The following is a 16962-nucleotide window of genomic DNA, read 5'->3' as shown; positions in this document are numbered from 1 at the left end:
ATATTGAGGACAGCTCTTGTTGAGAATAATTTTTAGTTTGGCTTTGAGTTTGCCAGTGCTGGGCCATTTGTCTGCTGTGTGGTTGACAAGTTGAATTCTCAGGTGCTATTTGTGATTAAAAATATACATAGCTGATGGACTAAGATTATATTGAATGAAGTTCACCTTTGGTACTATGCCAGTAAATGGGATAGATTTTTTTTACAGAATTCTTGCTGAGAGCTGGTTCTGCATTACAAAATATTCAAAATTGTGTGCTGTAGTTGTCAGCTTTTGAGCTAATGGAACAACATTCTCAGTAGCAAGAGGATGCAGAACATGATACAGCCTGTTATCTTTCATTTATGGACAGCATATATTTTGTGCTAACTGACCAGGTGCAGGTTACTTTATTTCTTCTCTCTGGAGATGTTGTCATGATTGGTAGCAGAGGCTGGTGAATCACTTACAACTATTTACTGTTCTCAAAGTCAAAATGTGTTAAACAAATTAATTATCTAAATAACAGTTAATATTACCTTTTCATTGATTGTGTTTTTGCAATTAACAATTTAAATTCTCAGGAAAGAAATCCTAAGAGTGCTAGCATTATATTGAGCCCTCCTACTGTAAAGTAAATTATAGCTTTTCATCTGAGTTGTTTTAGTTGAGTATGGTCACTTTGAAATGCTGTAATTTGCTTTTGCAGTAGTCCCATTGCTAAAATTTTTCAATTTTGTTTTGAAATGCAATTTTCTCTGAATATATTTAGTATTGATGACCCATTTTTAAAATAGACTTTATTTTCTATACACTCGATCATGTTTTCTCCCCCATAAACTGCTCCCAGATCCACCCCATCTTTATGCTTTTCTTTTTCTCTTCCCCCCTTCTTCCTTCCCTCAAGAAAAATAATAATGCAAAACAAAAAGTTCCCCAAAACAAAACAATTCATGGGGTCCATTTTGTGTTAGGAACCTACTTCTGGGCATAGAGCCTGCCCTGGAGTGCTTAATAATATCCAATAACATTCATTGGGGAAAAAAAAAAACACACTTCCTAGCAGGTATCAACAGCAAATAACTAAGAGGTTTTGGCTGAAAGTCAAATCCTCAAGTCACTTAGAGATTCATGATGATAAGAAATGTTGATTTGTTATATAAAAGAATGTTTGAAGTATAACTAAAAATTAATGAGGACAGTTTATATAAATACCTCAGATAATAAATGATTGTCAAATATATTTAAAATTAACATGTCAACAATTTAACAATTTATTCAGGTAAAAACCAAGTATTGGAAAGTTTCATACCTCACATCTGTGCCCTGGTTATTGATTCAAGAGTGAATTTTTGCATTCAGCAAGAGGTAACTCTTTTTTCAGACCTAAAAATGAAAAAGTAAATGATAAAATGAAGTAACTTATCTTAGACTAAGTTTCTTAAGTTAATTTCATGGGGTATATTTCTGTTTCTGAGTAATTCATTGCTTGACAATGTAATTTTTAAATCTTCAATATCTATAACTGCATAGATTTATGAATGTATATCACTAATGTGAGAACCTATACTGCCAAGGTACTGAGAGTTTTCTAGAATGTAGATGCCAATATAGCATGTAGTTTTGTATATGTGCATGCATATGCATAACCATAAGAACAAAAACAGGTAACCTTGTGTTTGTTCCCTTAAGTCTTAGAAGAGTTATGCGTTTTTCACAGTGGGTGAGAAAGCATCAGTAAAGGAGTCATCCTGTGCTGAAGTGCACTTTAGACTAGGTGTTCCTCCTACATTGGACTTCCATTCCCTACTTAGAACTTTAAGTTCATGTCTATTTCTCTGAGTGCTTCTTAGAAAACAGTGACTCTTTTTTCTCTTTCAGGCTTTAAAAAAAATGAATTTGATGCTTGACAGAATACCTCAAGATGCCAACAAAATACTTTGTAATCAAGAAATATTAACTCTCATGTAATAATTTTAATAACTTATTCTGATAAATTGCTTAAGAATTGTAAGAAGCATGCCATCACAAATTTGCATTAAGTAATGGAATCTGACAAACTTATAAATTTTTATATAATACGATGTTTATATTTTCTTCAAAAGTCAGTTATACTAGCCAATTGTATTTTTTCCAAAACAGAATGGGCTTTCTATCTAATTGATATTAGTTTAGTACATAATTTCTTATTTTAATTCACAGGAGTAATATGGGAGAAAGGATTTTAGATGTAGGAGGTAAGTATGTCTTTCCAAGATTTGAAATCACTTTAAATTTATGAATGTTATATATACATTTGACAAAGTTACTAGATTTCATGTTACATTACCAGAATACACCAAAGGAATTACAATCTGTTTATTTAAACTAAAAGAAGAATTTTTAATTGATAAAAATAAAGAGATATATAGGAACAAATAATTTGTCCTGATAACAAAAATTAGATAAATGTAAGTGTGCCTACCTAGTGATAGTTAGGAATGATAGCTTAATGCTCCTATACATTGGAAATTCTTGTGCTGAAGTTTTTCTTAAATGACTTATTAAAATGATAATTTCTAATATTTTTGTAGTTGATGGACAATTTTTAAACAATGTATTTACCACAAAGAATTTGATTTTTCTTTAGATTCCTATGATTAAATTTTGATTTAGTGCCTTATATATAAAATGAAATATGACTTTAATATGTACTCTGATATAAATGTAAACATAACAAAATGTTATATGTTGTATAAATTGTTTTTCAATGTACAATTATAAAGAAATGGTAAAGTCTTAGATGATTCATGGGTTTTTTTTGACTTTTAAAAAAATGAGCAATTGAATAAGAAAATGTTTCTTATTTTTCATGTCTTACAAAATAGTTTTATTAAGTTTAGGCTCTTGACCTCTAAGCTGACTAATATTTTTTTAAGATTATGAATTACAGGTAGGCATTGTGGAAGCTTTGTGTAGAATGACTACCGAAAAACGGAGGCAGGAGCTGGCATATGAATGGTTTTCAATGGACTTTATTGCTAATGCATTTAAGAAAATTAAAGACTGTGAATTTGAAACAGTAAGTAGTATAAAAATAATGAGTCTAGTAAAGATTTTTGGTGTACTTTTTAATTTTAAAACCCTTTTTTGTTTTTGAAAACTAGGATTGCAGAATATTTCTCAACTTGGTAAACGGCATGCTGGGTGACAGAAGAAGGTAAGTGTGAAGCAGCGCGCAGCGAGTGTTGGTGAGGAAGTAGAGCGGAGCTCAGTGATGAGTGTTCGTGAGTACAGTTGTTATTACAGTGTGAGATATGTAGATATCTATCCAAGACAATATTTATGTAGCATACAGTATAAACTAGTGCACTGCTAACCTGAAATACTCCTGACGGCTTTATTCGGCTCTGTATTAAGAAGGAAAATGCATCTTATTTATTAGCTCATATTAATAACTAAGTGTCCTAATTTGGTTTACTCTGTATCAGAATCGTATGTATATAATTATATGGTGTTTAAGGAATGATAAAAATCTGGCCATACATCTACATACTGGAGTGAAAATATATAAATAACATAAGTAGAATTTTTAGTATTCAATATCAGAAACAAGCATGAAATGATAGAAAATATAAATTTCATCATTAAAATTTCTGTGTATGGATGTTTTTGCCCTCATGTATGTCTGGGCTTTATGTGCATGCAATCCTGAAATAACCATAAAAGAGTGTTGTATAACCTGGGACTGGAGTTAAAAGGTGGTAAGAAGCTATGAGGGTCTGGAAACTGAACTCAGCTGTCCTGGCAGGAACAGTAAATTCTCTTAACTGCTAAGCCATCTCTCCAGCCCAGAGCAACGGAGTACTGTAATACCTGGTCCCTGGGAGCGTTCTGAATAAGTTATGTTTGCTTTATTTACTGAGGAAGTAAAGGATATGGCTTAGGCCTAAATGCAGTGAGTCTTATTGCCTGCGTTTGAATCATAGACTCCCATCTAGTCTGTTCTGTACGTTATGTCATCTTAATCTTCAGTTCCCTTAGCTGTGTGATAGGAATACTGACACTTACTTATCACTTACGTTTGTTGTAGAGACTGACTAAAGTACTTTAAGTCGTATCTTACCACAAAATGGACTAAGAATTTAGCCACTTTTACTATCAACAATAATTCCTACCTACTTTTTACACATTCTAATACTGTGGGAACTTCCTTTGTATTAATATGTAAGTGTAATTAGGATTAGTTTTTCATATTTGAAATGATATTTTTAATTGGTATAATTACTTTAGTCAAAGTAGTAAGTAAATAGTATCCTTAGTGAACCTAAACAGATTTCTAAAAAAGTTTTGTTTAAAATAGTAATAGTATGGCCTGGCTTGGTATTTTTCTCCTATTACTTCAGATACTTGCAAGGTTCAACAGGAGTATTATGTTTGAGGCTAGCTCAGACACAACGGAGACCTCATCTCCAAGATGGAATTAAAGAGATTATTTAAAAATTTTATAAGAATCAACTTCTTGATTCTAGACACTGTTTTGTAATATAACTTGAACAAGTTAATTCTTGGAAAGCTGATTTAATTTTTTCCTAAATTGTTTGTGTTTTAGGGTCTTTACATTTCCTTGCTTGTCAGCATTTCTTGGTAAATATGAGGTAAGTTTTAAATTTGTACAAACCTCAATTATTGGATAATTTTTATATAAAAGTTAAGTGGATTGTGGACTACAATGTTTTAAAATATTAAAGTACTAGACTTAGATGATGGTACAGCTAACTACTCCTGTCCTTACAGTGACAGCAGGAAAAATGGACTAGCTCATCTCAGCAGAGAGGGAGCAGAGCAAGGCTGTCATTCTTTGCCTTCCTCCTCCATTAAAGGCATCATTGATGACAGTCACTCATGAGTGTATTCAGACTGTTTTCAGGCTTTGTTAGCACTTAAAATGGTTTTTGATTTCTGGATCTAATTTCTATGTAAAGCACTTAAGTAGCATTTCATTGTTCTAAATTATCTAAATGCTAGACATTTAGGCTGTCTTCATCTACTTACACTTATCTCTTGAAAGCATCAAGGGGATGTTCTACTTTATGGGTGTTGCTGATTTCTAGAATAAAAAAATAATAGTTCAGTTATGACTATAACTTGGTGATAATTTTCCACGTTTTATAAGCATAATTTAAACTGGTTTTATATATTATTTTAGCTGCAGATACCATCAGATGAAAAACTTGAGGAATTCTGGATTGATTTTAATCTCGGGAGCCACACTCTGTCATTCTACATTGCTGGAGATGATGATGTAAGCTCTCACCACTTTGTGTCACTGTATAAACACATGTGAAGGACATTCTTTAATTGACTTTTCAGAATACATGTTTATATACTTTTTAAAGTCATTCTTTTGATAGATTTTAATATTAGCTTTTACTTTAAGGTTGTATATGTTATCCATGCTAATTAAAATGAAACTTCTTTGATTTTTTATATTAGTGAAATGAGTGCTAAATTTTAATACTAATTTTAGAATAAACCTTTCAGAAATAAATATTAGCAAAATTTAAATGTATTGGTCACATGAACAAAATGAATCAACAGTAGAAGAGACAGCATGAAGGTTGCTCAGTGGTACAGTGCTTAGCTTGTGGGAGGTCCCTGGACATTCAGACACTCAGTGAGAGGTAACATTGAAGCGAATGGTTTTATTCAGGCTTGAAACCTCCTGGGAAGATGTGAGGGAATTGTAGACGTGAATTTTAGTTTTATATGGTATCATAGTCATGTGTAGACCTTCCAAGGTGGAATATTTCTTGTTGTCCTGTTTGTTAACTGAGGAAAGATATTGAAGCTGTTACTTCCTAGCTATCACTTCATATTTGGTATGGCATCATACATCTGGCTTGAATTATGAAATCACTACCAGATTCTGACAGAGTTGATCACCACTTAACTAATCTTGTTGTGGTTGCTGATATTATAAGGAGACTCTTGACCTTTTAAATCAGGAATAAATATATACACAAGGTCTTTTTTCCCCTTAAATTTAAGGATCACCAATGGGAAGCTGTCACTGTGCCTGAAGAAAAAGTTGATATGTACAACATTGAAGGTACCAAACTTGAAGCTCATCTTTCTCTAATTCTCTTTTTATTTCCTGTCATAACAAGACATCTGTAGATACTCACACACCCCACTTTTCTTTGTCTAAAAGCCGCAATATTTGGTCTGACCAGTCTAATGTCAGTGTTTTCAAGGTCCTTACATTTCCATCCCATTTGTTTTATTAAATTTTAGCTTCTCATATCTCCATTCCTGTAATAGAGGTTACCTAACACTGCTGACAAAATTATAAAATCTAGCAGACTAGTAAAAAGGCCATAATAAGTAAAGGTATATGTTAATCACTTAAGAGGGCATATATCTCATCATATTTTACATTTGCATTTGAGTTCTTTTCCTACATGAGTTTTCTGGCTGTGTGCTCTCCTCTGTAGAATATCTGTGTAAACACTTTTTCATCTTTTGCTGACCTGTCTTTTCACTTTGGAAGTTGTTGTGTATTCTAGAATACCAATTCTCTGATAGATACATTTCATGAACATATTCTTGGTCTATGTCTTGCTTTATATAATTTTGGAGGGTAGATCAAAGAAAAGCCCTTAAATTTGAAGTCTAGTTAATTAGATATTTTCATTATGTTTTGTTTTTTTCCTGTGTAATTGTTGCTTTGTATGACCTAAGAAATCTGTCATTCAGTCACAGAGGCTTTCTGTTTTGGCTTTGGCTTTTGTGTTTTAATATGTGAATGAAATCCAGTTAATTTTTGTCTGGGTTGACAGAAATTGTAGGAGAACTTTAATTCATAGAGGTCCAGTTCTTCTTTATTTGTGTCCTTCTGTAAACAATGTTTTATATTTTTCATTATGTCTTATAGACACTTTGATAAATTTATTCTCAAATATTTCCTTTTGCCTTTTATGATGATAAACAATATTCAATTTCATTTTTAGGTATTTTCTACTGGTATCCTACAACCTTGCCAAGTTAACTGTTTAGTTCTCATCACTGTGTACATTCCTGAGAGTGTTCCAGCAGTCAGTCATGCTTTTAAATAATGATAGTTTTATTATGGACTTTTCTTCTCCTTTTCTTTCCCTATTTCTTCTTTATGAAATGGAGAAAGCTTCTAACACAATTATGAATAGAGGTTATAAAAAGTGGATTTCTTGTAGACTACTTAAATGTGCCTTGGGGAAAGGTGGTGCATTACTGTAAAAGTGCTGTGTTAGCTAAGTGGCCTGGCGGACACCCTTCATCAGGCAGAGCAGGCAAATGATACTTCATGTGCCTTTGCATATAAAAGCATCATCGGTAATTGAAGTTAGTCAACACCCATCCTTCCAATCATCTCTGTATTTGCTCATTTAAAACTATCTCTTCTGCTACTTGATCCCTAGACAGTCAATGTTGCTTCCTTCAAAAGAGATAAATAGGTGTGTGTTTATCTAGAATTTATATAAATAGAATACTATGCTATGTAACAATTTTCTGGTTATGTTATTTCAAATTTATTTTAGCTACTCGATGTGGCATGTATCAAGTTTCTTTTTATTGCTGGGTTAGTATTCCTTCAAATGGCTATACCTTAATTAATCTATGCCCAGGGAACTTTTGGGTATTTGGAGTGTTCCAAATTTTAGCTGCTGCTGTAAATATTAATGTATAATCTGTATATCTATGCTTTACTTCTCTTTGGCCAATTACTAGGGGGTGCAGTGCTTGTCTCATACCCAAGGTATATGCTTATCAATTCAACTTTAGAAACTTCCAACGTGTTGGCTAAAATCTCACCAGTTTAGGTGTTTAACCTTAGTGTATAAGAGGTTCAATTTCTGTGCCAGCAAGATGGTTCAGTGACTAAAGATACTTGTTGCCAAATGAGTTTGGTTCTGCAGGACCTACATGATGGAAAGAGAAAGCCCACCGTTGGGAATTGTCTCCTGACCTCTATGTATATGCTCTGCATTTGTGCTGACATACCCCCACATGCATTTATCTGTACACACAGAGACTAAAATCTCATAGCTTTCTTAAGGAAATAATTTCAATTTTATTGAATCCTAACTTCTCTGCAATAAGAACTATCATTGAATTACTAAGAGTAATTTAGAGAACAAACTTTTCATCTAGTTTCTGATGTCAGCAAAAAAATTCATATTTCTCCTCATTAAGTAGTTTATACTGTCTTGGTCTGCTTCCTGTTAACAAAATACCTGTGACTGAATTAATATGTAGCAAGAAAAAGTTAAAGTTGATTTTGGTTTGTAGTGGTAGAACCTGGGAGCCTCATGATCAAATTACTAGTGTACTCATTTAACCCCTGGCAAAGGGGCTTCATGGTAAGAAACAGAAGAGGTCATTTGGGAAGTAATTTTGAAGAACCTGAGCTCACCTTTATAATAACCTTCTTTAGCAGCTCCATAAAAGTTGAGAAGACATTAATCTGTTTATGAGCCAGATATTTGCCACTAATTATTCAGCATTGCCAAAATGAGGAATTTTCAACTTGAGTTATTACTGACAGTGAACCACCATATTCATACCATACAACATTTTGGCGGTTTTTCATTTGTGTCTTAAACCACTAAATATATTTCACAGAATTACCTCTTGAAATTGTCTGTTTTTATTTACCTGAATTGCCTTTAGCCTTTTTCTAAAGTCACTACTTTTATTAATACCAGTGATAGATACATTGGTATTTATTTCCTGTCAAGTCACTTTATTATTGACATTGTATTTAGAGTTATAGAAGTTCTGAGTAATTCTCCACCAAAAAGAGAGAATTCTCCATACAGAGAGAGAGAGAGTTAGGGACTTAGGACTCTGTATGGGCTATGGTGGTTCATGTTGCTTTTTAATTTCTGTAAATTTATCCCAAAGAGGTGGTTATTTTAATTTTTTGACTATGAACCTTTTGGGTTTCTGTCTTAACCTGAGAGGCTATGGCATCTACAGTTGTACTTTGTAGAGAAAATTCTAGCTCAGCTCACCAGGCATTCAGTTCAAAATCTAGCTTATATTGTAAGTGGGGAAATGACTGTACTTAGGACTGGCCTGTTTCAAGAGGCATTTTATATTGAGGCCAGTTAGGCAATTTGAGAGTCAACTCTTTCAATAATTAAAATATTTAAATGATGCTTAATAATTGTATATAATTAGGAGGTACAGCATATTTCTGCACGTGCGTATAGTAAGTCCTAGTCAGAGAAATCAGGTAAGAAAAGCTTAGTAGGAGAACTCAATACCTTTTCATCCATCTCCTTGTACTGCCTAGAGAATAAAGTCCACAGTTCTTTAAAATGTATATTTACTATTTACTAACTGTGAATCAATTTTGAAAGAAAAGTTAATATAGTTTCTTTTCTCATTAATTTCTTTCCTTGTTATATTCTGCTGTATATCTCTAAAGTTTTACTGTCAAGATACTTAATTTCTCTAATTAAAATTTCTCTCTGTGTATGTCTTTACATTTTCTACATATTGGACATTGGTGACTACAATTTATTTTTTTTAATTTCTCAGCTGAGCTCCAAATGTACAGAGAGTACTACTGTTCTCATAATCATATCCTAAAGAGTACCGTCTTTATTTTCTGACTAATGGTGTATGATGAAAACTGCTTGGTTAACCCCAGTAAGGAAGCTATTTTTGCTTTAAAACTTGAAAAATCTCTTCTTTGACTAATTCTATTGCACGTTTAATTGTAGCAGAAGGTAGGTGGGGGGGCACATGTGAGAGGCATGGTGTATGTGGAAGTCAAGAGGACAACTTGGGAGTTGTTTTTTTTTTTTTTTCTTTCCACCATGTGGGTGCTGATGCCTTTTTGTTTCAAGGTCATCAGGGTTTTGGCAGCAAGCATCATTACCCTCTGGTCTAATGTAACCAGGCCAAAAGCCATTCTTGGCTGTTTCCTCTCCTCATCCCTCTTCCTTGTATTCCTACTTCTCATGTATTTTGTATTTGTCCTCTCTCTTCATTCCCTGTTCACCATGACATGGTGATTAATGAGAAAACTAAATATCGGTTTATTTTATATAGAGATTACAAAATCATTTTAAGTGATTTTGTAGGTAAAGCACATTATTACATTCATACTGGAATCAAATAATGAAATCTTGATATGTTATTAAAACCTAACATGTTGATACCTGAGTGAGGAACTAAATAAGATGTTTCTTAATTTTAGTAAGATTACTAATTTAAAAAAGCAAAGTAAATGATAGTTCAAGACATCAGAGCAAACACCAGAAACCTCATCAAAGAAATTGATAAAGTACAACAAATATCTATGTATTGCTCTATAGATGGTCATAACTCACAATAGACAAGTCTTTGTACAAAGAATTATCCAAAATTATAATTCTAATGCTGTAGGTTTGAGGTGGAAGAAAACACTTCATTTAATAGATACTCATAAGTGACAGAAAAATACAGTTCAGAAGCATGAAACAATTATTAGTAAAATCCCATAAAGATTTATTAACCTATGGATAATCTTTAAAGTCCTATGAGCTTTTGCCTCTGAAATATGAAATTTTAAGATTAGCTCACATGACTTGTTTAAATTCTTAGTTGTATTGTTGTAGTAAGAAATAGAGCAGCACTCTTATTAGTTACCAATTCTTAGTACCACCAAAGGCCATTACTGTGGCAAATCCCATATATGTACACTAGAAAGACATTTCCTATTTGGGCAAACCTTATAAGAATTTTTTTTTTATTAACTTGAGTATTTCTTATATACATTTCGAGTGTTATTCCCTTTCCCGGTTTCCGGGCAAACATCCCCCTCCCCCCTCCACTTCCTTATGGGTGTTCCCCTCCCAACCCTCCCCCCATTGCCGCCCTCCCCCCATAGACTAGTTCACTGGGGGTTCAGTCTTAGCAGGACCCAGGGCTTCCCCTTCCACTGGCGCTCTTACTAGGATATTCATTGCTACCTATGGGGTCAGAGTCCAGGGTCAGTCCATGTATAGTCTTTAGGTAGTGGCTTAGTCCCTGGAAGCTCTGGTTGCTTGGCATTGTTGTACTTTTGGGGTCTCGAGCCCCTTCAAGCTCTTCCAGTTCTTTCTCTGATTCCTTCAATAGGGGACCTATTCTCAGTTCAGTGGTTTGCTGCTGGCATTCGCCTCTATATTTGCTGTATTCTGGCTGTGTCTCTCAGGAGCGATCTACATCCGGCTCCTGTCGGTCTGCACTTCTTTGCTTCATCCATCTTGTCTAATTGGGTGGCTGTATATGTATGGGCCACATGTGCGGCAGGCTCTGAATGGGTGTTCCTTAAGTCTCTGTTTTAATCTTTGCCTCTCCCTTCCCTGCCAAGGGTATTCTTTTTCCTCATTTAAAGAAGGAGTGAAGCATTCACATTTTGATCATCCGTCTTGAGTTTCGTTTGTTCTAGGGATCTAGGGTAATTCAAGCATTTGGGCTAATAGCCACTTATCAATGAGTGCATACCATGTATGTCTTTCTGTGATTGGGTTAGCTCACTCAGGATGATATTTTCCAGTTCCAACCATTTGCCTACGAATTTCATAAACTCGTTGTTTTTGATAGCTGAGTAATATTCCATTGTGTAGATGTACCACATTTTCTGTATCCATTCCTCTGTTGAAGGGCATCTGGGTTCTTTCCAGTTTCTGGCTATTATAAATAAGGCTGCGATGAACATAGTGGAGCACGTGTCTCTTTTATATGTTGAGGCATCTTTTGGGTATATGCCCAAGAGAGGTATAGCTGGATCCTCAGGCAGTTCAATGTCCAATTTTCTGAGGAACCTCCAGACTGATTTCCAGAATGGTTTTACCAGTCTGCAATCCCACCAACAATGGAGGAGTGTTCCTCTTTCTCCACATCCTCGCCAGCATCTGCTGTCACCTGAGTTTTTGATCTTAGCCAATCGCACTGGTGTGAGGTGAAATCTCAGGGTTGTTTTGATTTGCATTTCCCTTATGACTAAAGATGTTGAACATTTCTTTAGGTGTTTCTCAGCCATTCGGCATTCCTCAGCTGTGAATTCTTTGTTTAGCTCTGAACCCCATTTTTTAATAGGGTTATTTGTTTCCCTGCGGTCTAACTTCTTGAGTTCTTTGTATATTTTGGATATAAGGCCTCTATCTGTTGTAGGATTGGTAAAGATCTTTTCCCAATCTGTTGGTTGCCGTTTTGTCCTAACCACAGTGTCCTTTGCCTTACAGAAGCTTTGCAGTTTTATGAGATCCCATTTGTCGATTCTTGATCTTAGAGCATAAGCCATTGGTGTTTTGTTCAGGAAATTTTTTCCAGTGCCCATGTGTTCCAGATGCTTCCCTAGTTTTTCTTCTATTAGTTTGAGTGTGTCTGGTTTGATGTGGAGGTCCTTGATCCACTTGGACTTAAGCTTTGTACAGGGTGATAAGCATGGATCGATCTGCATTCTTCTACATGTTGCCCTCCAGTTGAACCAGCACCATTTGCTGAAAATGCTATCTTTTTTCCATTGGATGGTTTTGGCTCCTTTGTCAAAAATCAAGTGACCATAGGTGTGTGGGTTCATTTCTGGGTCTTCAATTCTATTCCATTGGTCTATCTGTCTGTCTCTGTACCAATACCATGCAGTTTTTATCACTATTGCTCTGTAATACTGCTTGAGTTCAGGGATAGTGATTCCCCCTGAAGTCCTTTTATTGTTGAGGATAGCTTTAGCTATCCTGGGTTTTTTGTTATTCCAGATGAATTTGCAAATTGTTCTGTCTAACTCTTTGAAGAATTGGATTGGTATTTTGATGGGGATTGCATTGAATCTGTAGATTGCTTTTGGTAAAATGGCCATTTTTACTATACTAATCCTGCCAATCCATGAGCATGGGAGATCTTTCCATCTTCTGAGGTCTTCTTCAATTTCTTTCCTCAGTGTCTTGAAGTTCTTATTGTACAGATCTTTTACTTGCTTGGTTAAAGTCACACCAAGGTACTTTATATTATTTGGGTCTATTATGAAGGGTGTCGTTTCCCTAATTTCTTTCTCGGCTTGTTTCTCTTTTGTATAGAGGAAGGCAACTGATTTATTTGAGTTAATTTTATACCCAGCCACTTTGCTGAAGTTGTTTATCAGCTTTAGTAGTTCTCTGGTGGAACTTTTGGGATCACTTAAATATACTATCATGTCATCTGCAAATAGTGATATTTTGACCTCTTCTTTTCCGATCTGTATCCCCTTGATCTCCTTTTGTTGTCTGATTGCTCTGGCTAGAACTTCAAGAACTATATTGAATAAGTAGGGAGAGAGTGGGCAGCCTTGTCTAGTCCCTGATTTTAGTGGGATTGCTTCAAGTTTCTCTCCATTTAGTTTAATGTTAGCAACTGGTTTGCTGTATATGGCTTTTACTATGTTTAGGTATGGGCCTTGAATTCCTATTCTTTCCAGGACTTTTATCATGAAGGGGTGTTGAATTTTGTCAAATGCTTTCTCAGCATCTAATGAAATGATCATGTGGTTCTGTTCTTTCAGTTTGTTTATATAATGGATCACGTTGATGGTTTTCCGTATATTAAACCATCCCTGCATGCCTGGGATGAAGCCTACTTGATCATGGTGGATGATTGTTTTGATGTGCTCTTGAATTCGGTTTGCCAGAATTTTATTGAGTATTTTTGCGTCGATATTCATAAGGGAAATTGGTCTGAAGTTCTCTTTCTTTGTTGTGTCTTTGTGTGGTTTAGGTATAAGAGTAATTGTGGCTTCGTAGAAGGAATTCGGTAGGGCTCCATCTGTTTCAATTTTGTGGAATAGTTTGGATAATATTGGTATGAGGTCTTCTATGAAGGTTTGATAGAATTCTGCACTAAACCCGTCTGGACCTGGGCTCTTTTTGGTTGGGAGACCTTTAATGACTGCTTCTATTTCCTTAGGAGTTATGGGGTTGTTTAACTGGTTTATCTGTTCCTGATTTAACTTCGATACCTGGTATCTGTCTAGGAAATTGTCCATTTCCTGAAGAATTTTAAAACTATATTCTTCATGAAAATATTTGTCCTTAGGGCAGATCAGAGTTGCTTGCTTTATTGTGGATATAAAGTTCTCTACTTTGGATGTTCTGTTTTCCTTTAGCCTAAAAGTATAGTCTATGTTCCCAGATGCGGAGGCTTTTCAAAGTCAACAGCAGGAGCCCAGCAGAGTCAGGCAGAAGCACTCATGTGTTAGGATTTACTCTATACAGGCAGATTGATGAGTTCTAGGTGGCTTTCTATGCATCTATCCTTGAGGTGTTGAGTGTGGATGCCTCATACACTGGGATAGAGTATGTCTTTATTGGATTGAAAAGTTCCTTGAGAATAAGGACTGTATCCTTCTCCCTCTTAAAACCTTGGATTTTTTTATTAAAATGTTATTAATAGTCAATATGTTGATATAACAGAGATCTTTGTTTGCATATCTATCTAGGAATAATCTAAGTATGAATTCAAGTTATTTCTTTTTCTTTAAGAAAGCAGCTTTCTCAGGCATGCTCGTGGGCTATTTTAAGAAATGGTTATGACCTGCAAACTAGAAATCTCAATAGTTAGGGCATTACTGTGTAACATAGATGAGGACACTGAAGCTGAAATGTAAGTCGACTGATTTGTTTTTATAATTAGTAATAGAGTTGAGCAAACACAGTTTAAAAAATTGAACTTTGACTGAATTTGATGTTTATAGTATATAGACTAGTATCATGGAGATTAATATATTATTATTAATTTTGTTTTCTATATACAGTGAGAGAATCAAAGAAGCTACTGACTCTAACTTTGAAAAATATAGTAAAAATTAGTAAAAAAGAAGGAAAAGAGTTACTTTTGTATTTTGATGCAGCATTAGAAATCACCAATGTGACTAAAAAACTTTTTGGTGGAAATAAGTATAAGGTAAGCTTTTAAAACCTTACTTAACAAATTGTATTATCACGGTTTTGTAAACTCAATTTGGAACTATTGGGACTCTTAAAATGGCATAGATTTTACCTCTTTAAAATTAGACTGTGAAGGGAGCTGGCAAGATAGCCCAGTGGGTACAAGGCACTTTGACACCAAGTTTGAAGACCAGAGTTTGACACCCCAGGATCCACCTTTGTTGGAAGGAGAGAACTGATCTCACAAGTTGTCCTTCGACTACTACATGTGCACTATGGCACATGTGCAGAACACACGGCAAAGCTGTACTATTAGCTTTGAGTACCTATTAGCTCAGTAAGTTCTATTGTTCGAGATGCCTTTATAAAATAAAATCTCAGGCAGCAGCATTGTCATGACAGTAGCTGCAGAGATCATTTGATGAGTTAACTGTCATGTATTTAAATACTGAAATAAAACATTTTCAAAATATTAAACATTTTGAGAATTATAGAAATGATAGAAGTAAACAGTTGATCTATGGAAACATTACATAAACTAGAGAATAGTCATTAAAGGTTATAGTGCAAAGCAGGATTATGGAGGTGAAACTTGAAAAAGCCTATGGAGAAAGGTACTAAGAAAGTCTGGACAAACCAAGTACTGTTTAACTGAGAAAATATGATGACATACATGGGACATGGGAGAGGCAATACTCTCTTAACAAATTTGGATACTGTAAAAGATTTATGTCAGACCAGGCTTGATGGTATGCACCTTTAATACCAGAATGCAGAAGGCAGAGGCAGGTGGATCTCTGAGTTTAATGCTGGCCTAACTACATAGCAAGAGCCTGTCTCAAAAAATATTCAAAGATATAATATATTCATAAAGAGCGCTCAAATAGAAAGCAAAATGGAAAAATTGAGAATGAATGGTACTAGGTAATTGAAATGTTCTTAACTTAGACCATTTATGTATGTGTATCATATTATGTACGATTTGGGGACAATTGGCAATTGTGGAAGAATGGGTAGAAAATAAATGCACTAAGTAGAAGAAAATGGCATCACTTTGAATTAATTGAATTTTAGGAATTTACCAGAAAACAAGATATTTCAGTTGCCAAAACATCCATTCATGTACTTTTTGATGCAAGTGGATCACAGGTATGTCTCTGACTTACTCGGTTTATTCAACACTAAATAACTGTGATGGAAAAGCCAATCTTACAGGGTAACTGTGAAAACAAATGGTCTCAATATAAATGGTTCTGCAATAAAATATTTTAGGTAATGGTAATTTCTTTATAGAAGTAAACGATTATTGAAAAGTACAATTTGAATCATTTTAAAAATGATAACTGTGAGTGACAGAATTTGCTTGCAAACATGGCTGTTTTATTAGGTTATTTGGTGAAACTTAGAAAATGCCTAGTAAGGAAAGATAGTGTGAATATAAAAGGAACAGAAGCCTTCAAAAATAGTGATTTTTAAAATAGTGATCTTTGATTTGTTATTTTTCAAAGTAGAATTTTCTCCATTATAAATCCAACAGATTCTAGTACCAGAAAGTCAACCATCTCCAGTCAAAGAAAACCTCATTCATCTAAAAGAGAAATCTAACCTCCAAAAGAAACTTACAAACCCTCTAGAACCAGACAACAGCAGCAGCCAGCGCGACAGGAAAAACAGCCAGGATGAGGTAAATACGGTGTCTAGCAATTTACTCTACTAAACAACCACAGAGCAGCCACAGAGCAGCCACAGAGCAGCCACAGACCAGCCACAGACCAGCCACAGAGCAGCCACAGAGCAGCCATTGCTGAAGGGAAGGGAGCTGAAGCATCTAGAGTGCATGTAGCATTGCCGTGACCAATACAGCGTCTTGACTGTTGTTCCGTCTTTGCATATGTGAAGAGAAACAAGGATTTTAGCAAGTCATTTATTATGCTGTACATTTGTAAATCCTACATTGGAGATACACAGAGTAGCTACTTTTCCCCTTTATGCTTTTCTTCTCTCATTGTTTTGGTTCTAACATAAAATGCAAACTTAAAATGTCTTTAGTTTTTAGGTTCTTTTCTTC

General features: G+C 34.8%; 1 protein-coding gene across 1 annotated transcript in view; it reads left to right on the top strand.

The window, feature by feature from the left end:
- Sycp2 (synaptonemal complex protein 2) overlaps positions 1 to 16962 on the top strand; it is a 62391-nt gene that overhangs the window by 10186 nt on the left and 35243 nt on the right. Inside the window, exons 7-17 of the mRNA NM_130735.1 lie at positions 1262 to 1347; positions 1861 to 1946; positions 2182 to 2216; positions 2898 to 3040; positions 3126 to 3178; positions 4571 to 4616; positions 5168 to 5263; positions 6010 to 6070; positions 14762 to 14910; positions 15969 to 16043; positions 16432 to 16578. Coding sequence (NP_570091.1) covers positions 1262 to 1347; positions 1861 to 1946; positions 2182 to 2216; positions 2898 to 3040; positions 3126 to 3178; positions 4571 to 4616; positions 5168 to 5263; positions 6010 to 6070; positions 14762 to 14910; positions 15969 to 16043; positions 16432 to 16578 — 977 coding nt within the window. The remainder of the gene's footprint in view (positions 1 to 1261; positions 1348 to 1860; positions 1947 to 2181; positions 2217 to 2897; positions 3041 to 3125; positions 3179 to 4570; positions 4617 to 5167; positions 5264 to 6009; positions 6071 to 14761; positions 14911 to 15968; positions 16044 to 16431; positions 16579 to 16962) is intronic.

The sequence above is a fragment of the Rattus norvegicus genome, chromosome 3, assembly GCF_021556685.1.
Source record: "Rattus norvegicus strain SHRSP/BbbUtx chromosome 3, alternate assembly SHRSP_T2T, whole genome shotgun sequence".
In the NCBI taxonomy this organism is placed as follows: Eukaryota; Metazoa; Chordata; class Mammalia; order Rodentia; family Muridae; genus Rattus; species Rattus norvegicus.
Note: the sequence above shows the minus strand (reverse complement) of the source record. Positions and strands in the feature narration are given on the sequence as shown.